This window comes from Pimephales promelas, chromosome 2, assembly GCF_988280905.1.
Source record: "Pimephales promelas chromosome 2, fPimPro1.hap1.1, whole genome shotgun sequence".
Classification (NCBI taxonomy): domain Eukaryota; kingdom Metazoa; phylum Chordata; class Actinopteri; order Cypriniformes; family Leuciscidae; genus Pimephales; species Pimephales promelas.
In genome coordinates this window covers 35,823,096-35,839,721 of record NC_142770.1, presented here as the reverse complement: position 1 = coordinate 35,839,721, position 16,626 = coordinate 35,823,096, and the positions used below count along the sequence as shown (strand labels likewise).

The following is a 16,626-nucleotide window of genomic DNA, read 5'->3' as shown; positions in this document are numbered from 1 at the left end:
GTCAAAGACAGTGCTGATTGGTCTGCGCAGGGAGATGATGAGCATCAGAAAGTCACTGAAGAGAAAGGTTGCCATGCACCGGACTGCGGTAAAGACTGTTAAAGAACAAAAGGTGCTTAGCAAAGCCTCCCTATTCACTGTAAAACCTAACAGTTGTACTAGCTCATAACTAATGAGGTGAGTACAGTCAAATGTCCTTATGCAGTTGAACAAACTATTAAGTATTGAGCTCTGTTGACATTTATGCCACTTTAATTGAATAGGGCTCAAAATTTGATAGTTAATTTGTGTGGATCACTCAAAAAGTTTAGGAGTAGTGGCATGACGTCATGACGTGGTGGGTGGGTCTTATCTCTGCCTCAGGAAAGCTGAGTCAGCCATCTTGAATTTGCCTTCATGCGGAGAAGTTTTCATGGAAGTTTTTACAGTTTAATTTGTTTTTATTCGTTTGCAATGCATTTTTTATCCCCTCACTTCAAACCAAGACCTCAGTTTTCTCATCTTTGACCTGCCGTCATTTCAGCGCCGTCTTATCAGCGCCGTCTTATCAGCCCTGATTTGGTAAGTAATGCTAACATTTTTTGTTGTTGTTTTAATTGAATTTCGATAAATAGTCTTACATTTGGAACTGAGAATACATGTATATAATATGCACAGTGAATATTTGTTGTAAATAGTTTACAAATCCGAGTAATTGTAACTAAAAATGTTTGAATCTAACAACGGTGTACAGTTGGCGGGTTTCCGGAAGAACTACATTTCACATAATGCATGTTTTCCCGGGACATTGACGTAGAGAAACGACCGTGAGTTTGAATTTTCTCGTGGAGTCCGAAACGCTCCTACTGTCTATGGTCCGAAAGCGTAACGTTAACTTATCCCTGCTTCCCAGTTTCTGCCGGCTGTTGTTTTCGCTGGTAATGCATGTAAAGTAACGTTGTACTTATTTGTAAGTGTCCGCGTTAAACAGTAAGTATTTCACGTTGACGGGCTGTGTGTTTGTGTGCAGCGCCATCGTGAATCAAACAATGCTAAACAACATAATGTTAGTGTGTTATCATGAAACCAACAAGGTCTTTGTGTGTATTTCTTTCCAGGCTCGAGTGTTTGGTTGTGAGATGATCATCTAGGAATCTTTTTTAAAAGTTCAGGTAGGATGTATGTTAATGTTATGTTATGTTAATAAATAATGTTATTAACAATTGGTTTTATTTTGTGTTTCCACTGTCATTCTTTTGCCATTTCTTTAGATGCTTTTATCACTTGAACCCTTTATTAATACTTTGTTAGTATTAATGAAACAAAACATCAACAGAAATAGCACACACAACTTTGATGCGGTGCTTGTTATTAACTAACTTTTCATTTTACTAAAATTACTGTACAATGAATGTTTTTGATAGATTTGAAAATTTTGGATTTTTATCTGTAAATTTACTTTTTTATATTTAATTTGTCATTATGTATCGTTTAAAAAATGTTTTTAAAACATTGACTAATCATCTTTGTGTGCATGTTGTGTATAGATATTGGACTTGAGTGCTACAGAGAGTCAGCGTTTCGCCATCAGACAGTTGCCAATAGGTGAGATTTGTAAATTGTTTACTGATATGATTTTTTTTTTAAAAGCAGATTGAAATGAAAAGTATTCTCTATTTGATAACATTATACAGCCTGTTTTAAATTAAAGAATGACAAATAACTTTCTATTTTGACATTGGTTCTGACTCATCCCTAGTAGAATTGCCCTTGTTTTTCCTACCTGGCAACTGAAAACTTAAACTAAAAATACGTTCACAAGTCTCTCCATGTATTGCAGAGTTTCACCGAATCAACAACATTAACCTGCGCAATCAATTCTACAAGGAGCTGGACAGACACACGCCTAAACTCATCACCTCGTTCAGAGACAAGGCCACCAAGACTGTCAAGACAGTGGAGGAGCTAGCCAAACTCATGAGGATTTATGACCTTCAGGTGAATTTTAAACTTAACATGATTCAGAAACAGATTATTTACAGATTATATTCAGTCAACTATAAGAAACCATAGTGAATTGACTGGACTGTGCCCTGAGGCTAATAGATTATTCCATGAACAACATTGTCATATCATCAGAGATAGACATCCTGACAAGATGTATTCTATCAGAAAGAGGTACCTTTAAAAGATACTTTCAGTTTCAATTTGAAGATATCAAAATAACTACTGTCTGTATTCATGAAATTTTGTTTACAATTTTAAGTTTTTTTCCTTTTTTGTGTTATTCAAGTATTTACAATAGAAAGTAATTTATTTGAAAAATGTTTTAATGAAGAAATGGTGAACCAAAAACACTGAATCTACCATTCTATAGCAAAGACCACCATCAGAATATGGAGCTATTTAACACTTTTCTTTTTTTTAAGTGTTTGTTCTGCATTTGTGTAATTACTTTTGTAATGTATATTTTTTGTCCATCTAGGAACAACGTGATGTAAATATGAGATGGGACCTCATCCTTGGTGCACTTCCTGTCTACCTGCATGAAGATTCTTTAAGTTCTTCAGGACCTGTAATGTAAGTGTACTGTCCTCACTATCAATCCCTTTGCCTTGCTATTCGGTCAGCTTAAACATATCTCTCCAAAAACTATAGGAAAACCAGGCGGGTATTTCAGAAAGCAGGTTATGTGAAAACTCTTGACTTATCCATTCCAGAGGGCTATTCCAGAAAGGAGGTTCAACAAACTCTAAGCCTAACCCTGAACTCTGAGTTGACTTACCCTGAGTTTTTAGTTGCAGAATAGCTGATCTGAGTTAGGTAATTCAACTCCGAGTATGTTAACTCTTGAGTTGAGCTTGTGCTTCACGAGCAGTATAAAACCATCAATGGAGCTCTGATACTGTGATTCTCCATGGCAATCAGGAAGCATAGATTTAACTTAATCTCTGGGTCTGTTACTGTGGTAACTTACGTTGTGAACCTAAAGATTTGCTTGAAGAAACCCTGAGTCTTACGGAGCTGCCTGACAGCAGCTGTCCTTTCTTTTTCAGTCCAATCATGTTGAAGCAGAAATAATTCACATAGTTTGATTCATTTTGATGAGCTCTCACTCCCTGACAAGGACTGAACCGAACAGTAGACCGCTCTCTCATCAGTCCGCAATTTATATACTTCGGCCGCACAGTGAATATCAGACTACATGTCATTGCTGATGTGCTCTCAGATCAGAACAATCGTCTTTGTTTTAGCTTTTTTTTTTTCACCAGCCGACAGAAAAAGAGAAATAAATAATAATACTATAATAATAATATTTTAGAGTACCTAACTCATATCAGCTATTCTGCAACTGAAAACTCATGGTAAGTCAACGCAGAGTTCAGGGTTAGGCTTAGAGTTTGTTGAACCTCCTTTCTGGAATAGCCCCCAGGACCTGAGTTGTTATTCTTAAGTAAACTGATATTCTCAAGTTATTATAAATGAAAAGGTAAGTATAAAGCTTTCCACAAAAAGTATGCCAACAGATAGGTGTGAAACTAACATAAGATATAAGCATATGTAAAGAAAATAGTTTAAACATGTAGCTTAGTAGTAGTCTAAGTGTCAGTAATGTTTAGAGATCATTGGCATGATTTGTATCCTTGAGGGGCTAAACTCATTCTTGTATTATTTGTGTTTTATAGTCAGGAGTTGGTCCAGACCTCACCGATACTCCAGTGGCTCTCCTGACAGTCGTAACGGATAACACTACTGATGCAGCCCTCTTCTGCCCTGAGAGTATCTGTCGTGAAAATACTTGCAAGCTCCTTTTGTGTCTTTTTAAAAGCACATTGTTGAATAAAAAAAGTTGCTAAATTGTCACAGTGGTGTCACTTCATCTTTTCTGACATTATTAGCTGAGTAAAATTGTGTAGTTGGCTGACATCAGGATTTTAGTTTAGAGTAAATGTTGAGTGCATATCCCACTTTATGAGTAGAAAACTATAGGAAATTTAGTGCATTTCCTACATTATGAGTTTAAGAAAAGTAAAAAAATTAAGTATATATCTGACATTTTATGAGTTTAAGAAAAGTGAAAATTTTGAGTGTATTTCCAACATTTTATGATCTGAAGATAATTGAAATTTTTGAGTGAATTACTCACTAATTTTAAGTTGAGAAATATCAATATTTTTAAGTTAACATTGAGATAATTTAAGGCAACATTAAATATAACTTTTAATTTAAGTAAACTTAAAACTTTTAAAAACATCACTCAAATATTTTTGTGTAATCTGTTACAAAATAATTTTTGAGTTCTGTGAACTTATCCGGGTTTACAGTGTTGAAATGTCTGAGCCAGGCCAAGCAGGCCATCCCCAAAATATTGAGGACGTTTTTTTCACCCATTTAACTCATTGTACTGACAGAGAATAAGAAATGTGCAACATGAACACTGAGATTGTGGTCTGTGTTGTTTATAGTCCTCCTGGAAAGTGACGATCCCTCCACAGCCCATCAGTGGGAATGTTATGGTCATATGTCTGCCTACCTGGCAGCCATGTATGGTCACCGAGGGGGGGGTCTACCAAAATATGACCATCAAGGAGGTTGAGGAGGCTCAGGAATGCCCTATTGAAAATGTGTTCCTGATCAACCTGAGTGTATTACATTCTTTTTTAGACATCAGGTGACCTCAAATTGTTTAATCTGTTCTGAAACGTTTTTCTGTGTGTGTCAACAGATACTCCAGCACAAGACCAGCCAGATGTTTGGCCCCGCACAAATTGCACTCACCAGAGAGGAATTGGACTGGATGCAGCGCTTCCTGAACATCAGACAAAGACTTCCCGCTGCCAGCGCAGCAAAATATTTCTTTTTCACATCCACCACAAATGTCTGCAAAAAGCTGGTGACATATTTCAGAAGCGCCAGAAGGAAATCCAAACTTCACCGATGTGAGAACCTCCATCGCCAGCCGTGTAAGTGTTTTCTCTCGCTTTGGGGCTTCCTATTTCAGAGACTTTCAGTTAGGTGTTGTCTCCTAAAACTGCTTTTGTTTTCTACTTTTTTCCCTCCATTTCTAGGCCAAATTCACTCATCCAGAAACGGACAGAAATAAAATATCAAAATTCATGTGTCACGACACTCAGACGGCAGACAAGTTTTATGTCACAAACTTGTCTGCCAAGCAGGCCCTAGAGCTTTTGGAGGCTGTTCTTCAAGGGGAAGACAACACTGGAGTGGGACTCAAGCGAGTACGTCATCGCCGTAAGATGGACACACCAAGGAAGAGGGTGAGAGCATCGGAAGATGACTTCGGCACCACTCCTGAGGAAAGTCCTGAGACCAGACAGGTAAATAGATATCCTGTGAATGATTATGCTGTATTTATTGGCACAATAATGATCAATCCTTCACTGTGAATGTTCTTTTGGAAGGAGACAAGGGGGTAACCTACGTATTAACAATGAGACCAGAGGGGTATTGCACAAAAGTAGAATTAAGAAAGCCAGGATAACTGAACAGTCGCGGTTTGACCTATTCTGATCAGTGCATCCTGGCTTAACCCGTTGCACGTTTGCTGAGCCAGGATGAGAACGCGTGGCTATATGTCAAGCCAGGTGTATATAGTTTGGATAAATGCACGTTCACGGCATTCTTAAAAAGAGAGCGAAAACGATCACAGAATCACCGATCCAAAAATGGACAAAACCCGTGCGGCATACTTTTCACCTAATGAGCAACAGCTTCTTATGGAAACGTACGAAGAAGTGAAACATATAATATGTAAAAAAGCCAATACAGATGCTGTAATAAAACAAAGAGAGAATGCCTGGCAAACAATAGCAGACCGATTGAATGCTAAGTCCATAAATAACCACACTCTAAAAAAAATGCTGGTTTGTTTTAAGCCAATTTTGGGTCAAATATGGACAAACCCAAATGTTGGATTTAAAAAATGCAATTAATAAATTTAACCCAACAGAGAGAGGATGTGCGGCATAACCCATCAAACTGACAGGTTTATTGCCCCCCATAAAAATAAGCCCCGCCCCTTTTTACCACTCCCACCCCTCCCCACGATGGTGAAAAAACAATACATTTTCAAACTTTAAGGACGACATAAAACAAAGATAGGTTTAGTGATTTTTATTAAAAGAAAAATCTTTTACACAGGTGTAATTCTGAACCTCTTGGCTTGCCATAATCCTAACCAAACGTATATTACACACGGTGCGTTTCCTAAGCATGTAAAAACAAATTTTCGCGTATAAATTGCACGATAAACACACTGCGTGCAAGACGCATTTAGTTGATGTATCTATGGCAACCAAACGTCACTGGTGAGACAAACGTGCAACGTTTACGTTTTGGCAGGGAAAAAACTGATCAGGAAATGTAATGAAAATGTAACAGAAGTTGTAGAAATGTAGTGGAGTAGAAAGTATAATAATTGCTGCAAAATGTAACGAAGTAAAAGTAAAAAGTATGCACTATTTATTCTACTTAAGTAAAGTAAAGATACATGAAAAATGTACTTAAGTAAAGTAACGAAGTATTTGTACTTCGTTACATTCCACCACTGGTGAAATCCTCCATGAAATCATCATTTCTAAGTAGGATCTCTGGCATATCTCAATAAATATGTTATGCATTTGAATGAGTGGTGTGTAAATATTCAACACATCTTCAATGTTCCTACAGGCAGATAAATAGCCTTAGAATTAACAAGACGAACAAGACCGATGGCTTCATTGGGCTCAACAAGTATGCTTCTACTCTTTTTATTTTTATTTTATTTTTTATAGCTTATATAAGTGTAAAATGAGGTAATTGGAAGTTTGCATGTTATATTTCTAAGAATCCACGCATAAGAAGGACATTTTGTTTAGAAAGAAATAGTTTTTCTATAATTTTACCTTGGGTAAACGATTCATTTACTTTTTAGTGTACATTGTGTCCGTGGACGTTATCCGGACGCTATGGTCAAAGCCTGGGACAGGTTCTACCGTCGGCAGGGATCAAAGAATGTCAGACCTGGTAAGCTAAATGTGTAAACAATGGACTACTTGCACAACTACTTCCGCGTTTTACTTATTACATACCGGGAGTTTCCGGGAGTGTTCATCGCATGTCCATACATGAGAATGCAGATTATCACTACGTTTTATGGATGCCAATTGATTAAAACAATGAATAATGATCTCTGTATTAATTATCTCGAGCCTGCTGAAATGTTCCTATAAATATATTTTCTTTCCAACTCTTCCATTCTGAATAATAAATAGGCTAAATATATATATCCACTAACCTGCAGCAGTCTTCTGTCTTCTCATTAACAACAGTAGTTTTCTCTTAGCCTACTCATATTCTATACTTGAGTTTACATTTTTTTTAAGGAATTTGACTAATAAAAAGTACATTGGTGCTTATTCCTGTCTTTTTAAAATAGTTGAATGAATGAATGATCGCGAGGTGCCTACGATCAGAACGCCCGCAGTTAGAGGAGAATGACAGTCAACTTCTCTGAATATTAATTAAGCATTTTGGGCATGAACATGTAATAGTAAAACGATTGACATTGAAAAATGACACTGAATGATCACAATATTTAATCCAAATAAATAAATGTTTGTGTTTCGTACTGAGGTTATTTATCTGTTCACACATTTCAGCGTCGCGGTCACTAGTGTAGACGAACACTGACACCCTGCGGTGAAATAATGGCGTATTTTGAACAGCCGCGGGTTTCTCGGATTGCCTTGGTTTGGATTTAAACTTCATGTTCCGATGAGTTTTGAAAATTCTGCACACGGTAAACATCAGAATATCCTAGTCATAGATGCAGAGGGCTGGACGGCCAATCATCCTCGTCCAGAGGACATCATGGCGAAGTGGAGGCCGCTCAGCAGAGCACAGGCGGAGAGTGACCCGGGCATCATCAAGGGGGTGACCAGGCAGAAATGGTCGGGTCTGGCTGTGAAGGCCTTTGGGGAGCAGAAAGGTATGTACAACTGTCTTATGAGCACAGTAAAATCCATAAATAAAATGAATATAATAACATCATGAACAGCACATTAACGACTCCCTCTTTTTGACCACAGGCGTTGTTGCAACCAAGGCCTTCGGGAAGGGCTCCATCCTGTGTGATTTCCACGGAAAGGTGATCACAGGTGCTGAGGGCAGGGAGATGGCAGAGACGCAGGACCAGCTGGGCAACCTGTTTTTCTTCAAACATGGCCCTGACGAAATCTGCATCGATGCGGAGACTTTCCCCTGTGAGTGCCACCCGTCTCTGGAAACCATCGGGAGATGAATTACTCACTCAAAGAAGAAGCACAACGTGCAGCCATGCCACTGCATAGTGAAGCTTCAGGGGGGAGACGGGCACGTCCTGCTCTTTCAGGCCACCACGGACATTAAGAAAGATGATAAGATCTGCTTCGACCACGGCATCAAGAAGAGGACTTTTCGTGGGGAAGAAGAGGAGCTGGAGTGGCTGAACATTTGATTCTTTACAATTTGTGTCACATTTTATGACACAAGACTATGAACTATCAATGTTTTGTTTGTCAACTGTGAGCTCGCGAATGAACTATAGATGTTTGGACAAAATTTGGAGCTTGCGTATGGACTTGATGTTCATGTAAAAGGAGCCTCAGTAGCGTCTAAACATTGTAGTTTCATGTAAATGGAGCCTCAGTGTGACCAATGAAATAATTGACCTTGATCTACATCCTGGAGCTGGAGTGGTTGGATCTCAGACTCTATTTTTTCAGACTGTGATTTTGCCGGACGTCTGCTTGCCTCTCACAGACCATGTGTGACAAATTTAAATGGAGCCTCGTTGTGAACTAGTGATGTTACGTTCGTGAACGAATCGTTCTTTTTGAACGAATCTTTTAGGTGAACGAATCATTCTCGTTCACGTTATCCATTGACTCATATTTCTCGTTCACTGAAATTCCCCCTTCTACCACTGCGCGCCGCTGTTGCGCGCATGCGCAGCTCAATGAACCGTGTAGCTCTGTGGCCCGTTTCATTTGTCAAAGACAAAGAGTGACTAAACCTCGAGCCAATAGCCTTCGAATATGATACGGGACGGAGCATGTGATTTGTTGAATCTAGTGAACGAATACGCCCTTTATTGAGTTGCTTTGAGTTTGAACGTGTCCAATGAACTGTTACATACATCTCGTTCGTGAATGAAAGAACCAGTTGTTTGAACGTCAAGATAATAATGACGACGAAGTTAACAGTGCAAGCTGATGATGGTTTAATTTAATAAAAGAAAGCTTAAAATTTTCGTTTTTACTAAAATCTACAAACTACATCAGGTAATCTGCTAACTTCAATATGAGTGGCACCACTAGCACTGGTGTTGTTTTGTGTGCATTTTGTATTATTTATTTTTATTATTGTTGTTTTATGTTTCAACGGTTTTATACTTTAAAAAAATAAATATATATGTCATGTCATGCCCTTTTGTTTGTTTAAAAACTGTAAAACATTTAAAAAAAATAGAGTATTGATTATTTGCGTCACGTCATTCCAGCTCATTTGCGTCACGTGACTCACGTCAGCTAATAGCATTTCAGCTTGGGCTTAGAAGGCGCCTGTAATTGGTTGGATCTACTCTGCTGAATGAGTCTGAACGAGAGAGAGATCTCCCGTTCGTGAACGAATTGAACGAATTGAACGAACTGGTTGCTATACCCAGTTCGTGTACCAGGTCGGCCATTCTGTCAATCTAGTTCATCAATCAGCAGAAAGTGAATGCAAAGCGCAGGTATCCGTACTGTGAACGCGCAATTCATAACTAACATACAGAAAATAACTCCTCGTTTAACTCGTTATGACCAAACAAATAAAATGTTAACTAGCCTGCCTAGTATGCAAACAGATTAAAAAACACGTGTGATTTGGTCATCCGAAAAGAGTGTAATTTAAAAGATAAAAAGAGTGTTGAGACTTTGATCGCTTATTTAGACTTATTTTATCAATTTAATGAGTAGCCTAGGGCACAATTTTTAATAAAGTCAAATCAGTTTTTATTTTGTAACAAGTAAATACGTTGTTAACACATTTTGCCGCACCTGCTGCTGATGTATATGGAAAAAAAAACTGAACGAATCAGTGAACGAGTCTGAACGAATCATTTTGGTGAACGAACTAAAAATGAACGAGTCTCTGAAAAGAATCAAAATTTCCACCACTATTGTGAACTGACAACCCAGACAGACTGTATTGTAAGTAGAGTAAAGTACTTATTGTAAGTGTATTGTAAATACTTTGTATTGTACATTAATTTATGCTCACTAAAGTTATAAATCAGTCTATAAATGAAAGTACTTTCCCTACAGCTCTGAAAACAGCCATAGTAAAGCCTATACACAAGTCAGGAGATAAGCTCCAGGGGCCTCGTTTATAAACGTTGCGTACACACAAAAGAAGGCGTACGCCGCTCTCTACGCAATAGTTGGTGTTTATAAAAAGCAAACTTGACGGTAAAATGTGCGGTCCTTCACGCCAGCTCTGACCCAGGCGTACGCACAAAAACGGGTGAAATGAGAAATGGTGACACCGTCGGCAGATGGAAAAACACGTGAATGTGTGTGAAACTGTAGACGGTTGTGTAAAATAAATTGCATAAATAACACGAAGACTTCACAAAGCAAGTCTTACAATTAACAGCCTACACGAACACCCGTTTGATCGATCTGTAACAGAAATGCAAATTAACACATATTTCCAAAAAAGAAAGAAATATGTTCTTCAATAATATTGGCTTATACAATTCATTCTCATAAATAAGATGGTAAACAGAACGAAATAATGTACAAAACTGATATTCTCGCCATTACTAATGCCAAAAAGGCACTTGAGTGGCAAAAGGTTGCAGACGCCGTAAATGCTGTGTCCTCACAACCTCGGACTGTGGCCGAAATAAAAAAGAAATGGTCGGACTTCAAAGTCGAGGCAAAAAAGCGTCTAGTCATTAATTCAATTAGAGAGGGCCAAGGAGTTGGGCGAAATCAAGACTGTCCAAACTGAAATAAACTGCACAATGAGGGAATTCTTCAATAAATAATATATTTTTCCACAGCTTTTGTTGTGAAGATGATGCTCCGAATCCTTCCATTTAATCGCCACATCTCCTAAGAGCTCAAGATCAGCCATTGTGCGTCATTATACACATTGTGATGGGGCATTTTACTTACATTGAATTCTGCATCTGACAAGCTACGGATGTCGCTTATAATCTAAATGGGAAATAGTTCAGCGCAAATGTAATTTCTTGCAGCTTTCTGAATGGTTGAGACACGTCATACGTTATTTAATCAAAAATAAAACAAACTAAAGGCATATGCATGAATGCCATGATTCCAGAGCTGATGAAGACATTTTTACAATTAAAACAACTTTCCCCAGTGGACAAATAATACACCTATTTATCGATCTATCTAGGCTATATATCTCTCTAATTATCTACCTGACTAACGATTTAATTGCTATATCTGCTCCATTAGACGGACATATTGGATGTCCACACTGTGCCCTCCAAACAACATTTCTCTCCTCTTTTCCACCTCGCCAACGATAACTTCTACTTCACATTGAGTGAAGTTACGTTTTTATTATTTCCTCTCTGTGTTTAACATGATTTTGCAATTGATGAATATTAAAGGGGGGGTTGACTGCGATTTCACTTTTTTCATTTTAAATAGTGTGTAATGTTGCTGTTGGTGCATGAACAGTATCTGCAAAGTTGCAGCGCTGAAAGTTCAGTGTAAGCAGAGATATTGTCTTTTAAAAATCAGGAAGTATAATTGCCTACAAAAACGACTGGATTGGGACTACAGATGGGTTATGGTACGTCACTAACCCACACATTTGCATCAACCCTCCCTCCAGAATAAGCAGAAAAGAGCATTTCAGCAGCTCCAGCTCGTCGACTGTGTTGTTCACGCAGCTGTCAGGTCTTCTGTGTTTCGGCTTCCCACAGACGCTGTACTTCGTCAACAATGGATACAATTTATGTTTGATTATGTTCCTGAAAATGACGATGGTAATCTAGCTCTCTGTGCTGCTCATTTACGGAAGACAGCTTCCAGAATCTTCACGAGTTCAACACCGGATTCAACAAGAAACTGTTACTAAAACATGAAGCAGTTTCAACTTTTAAACCAGAGGCAGCAGTTGTTGGGCCACAACCTGTAAGTAGGCTAAGACTTCATCATTTTAAATGTATTTGCATGTATAATTCCAGATGTGATGTTTTAGTTTTGTTAAATGCCAGCGCTGGCTTTATATCCACTTAGTTATGCTATTTTGCGTCTACGACAGACGCGTACAAACATTTTGGACCTGAATTTGTATATGTACTCATTTTATAAATGTATTTATCATGTATATATACTTAATCATCACTTTGTGATGTAAGAACAGGTTTGTTATGTGTGGGTGATGTAAGGAGACACAGGGTCGGCGAATACTGGGACTCGTGCACTTTTATTTACACAACTCTTCACAGCGCGAGGTCGCGCTCAAATAAAGTTAACTCAGAATGTCAAAGGCAAAAATAAATAATAGGTGATAATACTCTTCCCACTGAACACAGCTTTGCCGAACACGGTTGCAGTGAAAACTCTTCCCGCTGAATACAGCTTTCAAATGTCCCGTGTTCGGTAACAGGCCTCCATAGGATACGTGCACGAGCGGCCAGTCTCTCTCTCAAACTGTTGTCCGCACGGCCCGCTTATATGCGCTCTCCTCACGCCAATCACTCAAATCACAGACAGGTGTTTGTCATTTGAACTTGACCCACTTATTCACCGCTCGGCTCCGTCCGTCCCAGCTCTCTCACAGTCAGAGCCGGCCCGAGCCTTTTGGGGGCCCTAAGCAGAATTTGATTTGGGGGCCCCTCCCACGACGCGGAGTCACCTGTGTTTGACGATTATTGACACAAATGTCACGCAATAATGATACATTATAAATGAACACACTTTGGTTATGTATTAGGCTACAACTGAACAAAATTAATACTTAATAAAAAAAATAGATGCCTACTTAAATAAAAAAAGTTTAACAGTCTTAAAAACTGTCTCAAAACATATAAAATAAATGATTTGCTAAAATTATGACAAAACTGAGAAACATACGTAAGAGCAAGGCTTCAACAAGCCTATTGTTGAAAACTAAAAATATTTGGCCTACTATTTCTCCACTGTCTCAATACAGTGTAACTGTCCTCAAAAGCTTTATTATTATCGTAAGAGACTTTGTTAGATATTACATGATATAATCCAACAAAGTCTGTTACTATAATACCGGTAATAATGTTCTGGCGCTCGTTGTATGTGTGTATGCAATGTATTTTCCCCCTCGGGGCTTGCCGTAGATGGGTCGTGTGCAGACTGCGCACTTGGTAGGCTACTGGAGTGTCGCGGGTTTTTGGAGGTCTGATGTGTGGTATAATAAAGTGGAGAAGAGTTCAAACTGCTATGTTTATTATTTATTCAAACTGCTACCCTTAAACCTTGAAGGTTAAGTTCCCCTGCGGGCTGTTTTCTCCAATACCGATACCGTGACTAGGCGCAGTTGCGCACAAATTGTCTATGCACACGCGAGGTGTCTAGAGGATTATGCGCATGACTTAAACGCAGGCAGACACAGCAGCAGTTGTAACTTGTAGGCAGGTATATTGATCATTAAATCTGAGTTTTGTTATTTTGAATGATTCATTCAGTCATATTCATTCATTCATTGATTTATGTCACTTGTTTAAGTAATCTAAAAATAAAAATAAAAAATAACCCCGAGCGGCCACTTGGGGGAGCTTATGCCTCGGGCCGGCTCTGCTCACAGTCCCACTACAGGACCATCTGCATCTGGACCGGAGCGCAGGCACATTTCGCCCGTAAAGGTAATGGGCGTTAACCTTCCGGACAATGTGAGCGACAGTTTAGCCAATCACAACACACCGGCCCAAACTAACCAATCAGAGCCCACTGCCTGTTTCTGGGGGAGTGGTTTCATAGACTCAGGAAGTCAACCGCTCGTTCAGGGGACAGAGGAGTGCGCGGCTGACAATAAAGGTGAAGTTTATGAAAAATAAGACTTTTAAAAAAAGAAAAACCACGAATACATGTTATATTGCACCCCATAAACACAATCATGCAAAGAAAAAAACCTTTTGAGCACGCTCTCTCAGTTTAACTTCGGGGTGCCAGATTTCTATAGAGCCTTCCAGGCGAAAACCCGGCTAAAACTCACCGTAAACAGAGCTTAATATGTAGCGAAAAAACACCCAATCTGGCAACACAAGACACCAGTCTCGCACCGCGACCGCCGTCGACAAAGGCGTCGTATGATCATTTAAACGGATTTTATAACGAGGTCGGTGAAGATGGGAAAAATCTTCCATTTCTGTGCAAACTTTGAACTGAACTAGTTCATTTTAAAATGTGTGAACTGAACTTTGAACTAGTTCATGTAGAAAGTGAACTTCCCCAACACTGGTTGCCACTCCCACGTGACCTGCTGACTAGGTTGATGTCAACTTTTTCATTGTTGTCATGACAGCGCACCTTCTCGTTCTGTGAACCTCGGAGTTGTGAGTTTAGACTTTTTTTCGACTTTTTTTTTTAAACTGTTCCTGTGGTGTGGAGCAACTATAATTCCTGTTAATCATATAATTTTTTAGATTTAAAGCTTAATTGTAATGAAAAATAAATACAATTAAATAGCTTAAGCAAATCGTAAGTGGAAGTGCATCTGTCAATTCATTGAATGTTCAAAATATTAATCTTTATTTAGAAAAAATAAATTGGCCTATTCATGAGCATATATCAGCAATTAGCCGACACATGTTTACGAGGTAATAGGGCATTATTAATATGCCAAGTAAGGTGGTATGTGCTAGAAATGGGTAAACCACTATCAGTAAACCACTAAACCACCGCCGTGCCAAGCAGTGTCCCACATTGTCCCTCAGAAACATACCCCTTGTCCCCCCTTGGGCTTATTAGCAGGTGGTCACCCTAGCGTAAGGCCTTCGACACAGTAAACCATGAACTACTGATAGATAAATTAACACATTTCTCTATTACTATAAGTACAATTAACTGGATTAAATCTTCTCTCAGTGCAAGGCAGCAGAGTGTATCTATAAATAATGTATCATCTCTCTTACGAGCATGCACTATGGGTGTGCTGCAGGGCTCTATATTAGGGCCCTTGTTGTCTTCACTTTATATTAATGATTTTCCGTGTGTGTGTATTAATGCTAAAATGATAATGCATGCTGATGACAAAATGGTGTATATTCATGGTAACACTGTTAAGGATGTTGCTCAAAAGTTAACTGAGGAAATGGAAAAGATTTCTATTTGGCTACAAAAAAAAAAAACTCATTTAACTTTCATTTAACAAAATCAGTTGAGGGTCAGGAAATTAAAAAGGTAGACCAAATTAAATGTTTAGGAGTCATTCTAAACCCAAAACCAAATTTAAAAAAACATATTAAAAAGATTACCAACACGTTAAATTCATATAGCACATTTTAGGTATATTAGATACTATTGGTTCATAGGTGCATCTAATTTACATCTAAATGTGATGATAATTCCACACTTTCGATACTGCATGACGAGTTTTTCACAAGCAAGTAAAACAGCATTAAGGCCCCTGGAATCTTTGTAGAAAACTTCTCTAACGTTTATGACAAGAAATCTCGGTTATTTCATTATTGTCATATTCTTGGAAAAACATAGGATATTAGGTTTGAAAACAATCATATATTCAAATATCTGTCTCTTGTTTAAGATAAAAAAAATAGTACTGCAACCCCTCTGTTAAAAAAAGTTGATCTCACTGAGCTCAGAAATGACATCTCGAGCCACTAGGTCGACTGTTCAGGGCGAGTGCACGATTTCTCGGTGTAAAACAGTTTTCGGCAGCTTAGCTTTCTCATGTGTGGCCATCAAACAGTGGAACAAGTTGCCAACAGGGGCTTGTTCTTCGTACGTCGCTAACTCAGTTAGCTGGATTTGATTGTTGGCGATTTGCCATGATCTTGGATCGTTTGGTTCTTCGACGCTCATCCTGGACTTGCTGTCATAGCAACAGGTCCGTCAGCTTGAACCTGCTCGCGAGCAGGCTTATTTCATGTAAACAGGATTAGATCGCGGCAGATACGGAAGTCCTTCAGCGCAGCGCGATAGTGTAGCTTAATTTCTGAGATTTATTTTTGTTTTCTCGTGAAACGATCGTCGTGAGGGTGTCGTTTATTATTTTGTTGGAAATGCACATTAATGTTCGATTCGATATCGGGCTTCAACAACAGCACAAAATGTTTGCATTGCCCTAAAATTATTTGCGAGTGGCTTCCTTTACACTATTGGAGATGCGGAGAACTTGATAAGCTTTCTGTCGTGCCATTCACAAAGTAGTGCTCTTAGTTTTTTTTTTTTTTTTTTTTTTTTTTTTTTGCCAACTTAGGGTATATTATAATTTTTAATGAAGATAATGCAATCATGATGACCATGCCGATTATGACTTACAGTCCCTCAGGCTTAACTTACGTGATTGGTGCCATACACTGTAGACTACACACATGTTCCCATCAAGGCCTCAATGAAGGGATTTTGTGAGCAGAAA

General features: G+C 38.6%; 1 protein-coding gene and 1 pseudogene across 2 annotated transcripts; both read left to right on the top strand.

The window, feature by feature from the left end:
• Positions 1-329: 329 nt before the first annotated feature.
• LOC148997275 (uncharacterized) lies at positions 330-3,843 on the top strand (annotated as a pseudogene). The gene is made up of 5 exons (XR_016169232.1): positions 330-341; positions 1,527-1,584; positions 1,820-1,977; positions 2,465-2,559; positions 3,666-3,843. The product of XR_016169232.1 is annotated as an uncharacterized LOC148997275 (transcript).
• A 478-nt stretch (positions 3,844-4,321) lies between these two features.
• Positions 4,322-8,534, top strand: LOC148997274 (uncharacterized). The gene is made up of 6 exons (XM_089132500.1): positions 4,322-4,943; positions 5,049-5,318; positions 6,670-6,732; positions 6,914-7,005; positions 7,802-7,969; positions 8,070-8,534. Exons 2-6 carry the CDS (start codon positions 5,275-5,277, stop codon positions 8,279-8,281), a joined length of 579 nt encoding a protein of 192 aa, XP_088988626.1. The 5' UTR covers positions 4,322-4,943; positions 5,049-5,274; the 3' UTR covers positions 8,282-8,534.
• The last annotated feature ends 8,092 nt before the right edge of the window (positions 8,535-16,626 follow it).

What these genes read in the sequence shown, in the direction of transcription:
- LOC148997274 (XM_089132500.1), top strand. Translation starts at nt 5,275, where the DNA reads ATGACTTCGGCACCACTCCTGAGGAAAGTCCTGAGACCAGACAG. An exon ending in GGCTTCATTGGGCTCAACAA is followed by an intron (nt 6,733 to 6,913) that starts GTATGCTTCTAC and finishes TTTACTTTTTAG; the next exon opens with TGTACATTGTGTCCGTGGAC. An exon ending in ATCAAAGAATGTCAGACCTG is followed by an intron (nt 7,006 to 7,801) that starts GTAAGCTAAATG and finishes AGAATATCCTAG; the next exon opens with TCATAGATGCAGAGGGCTGG.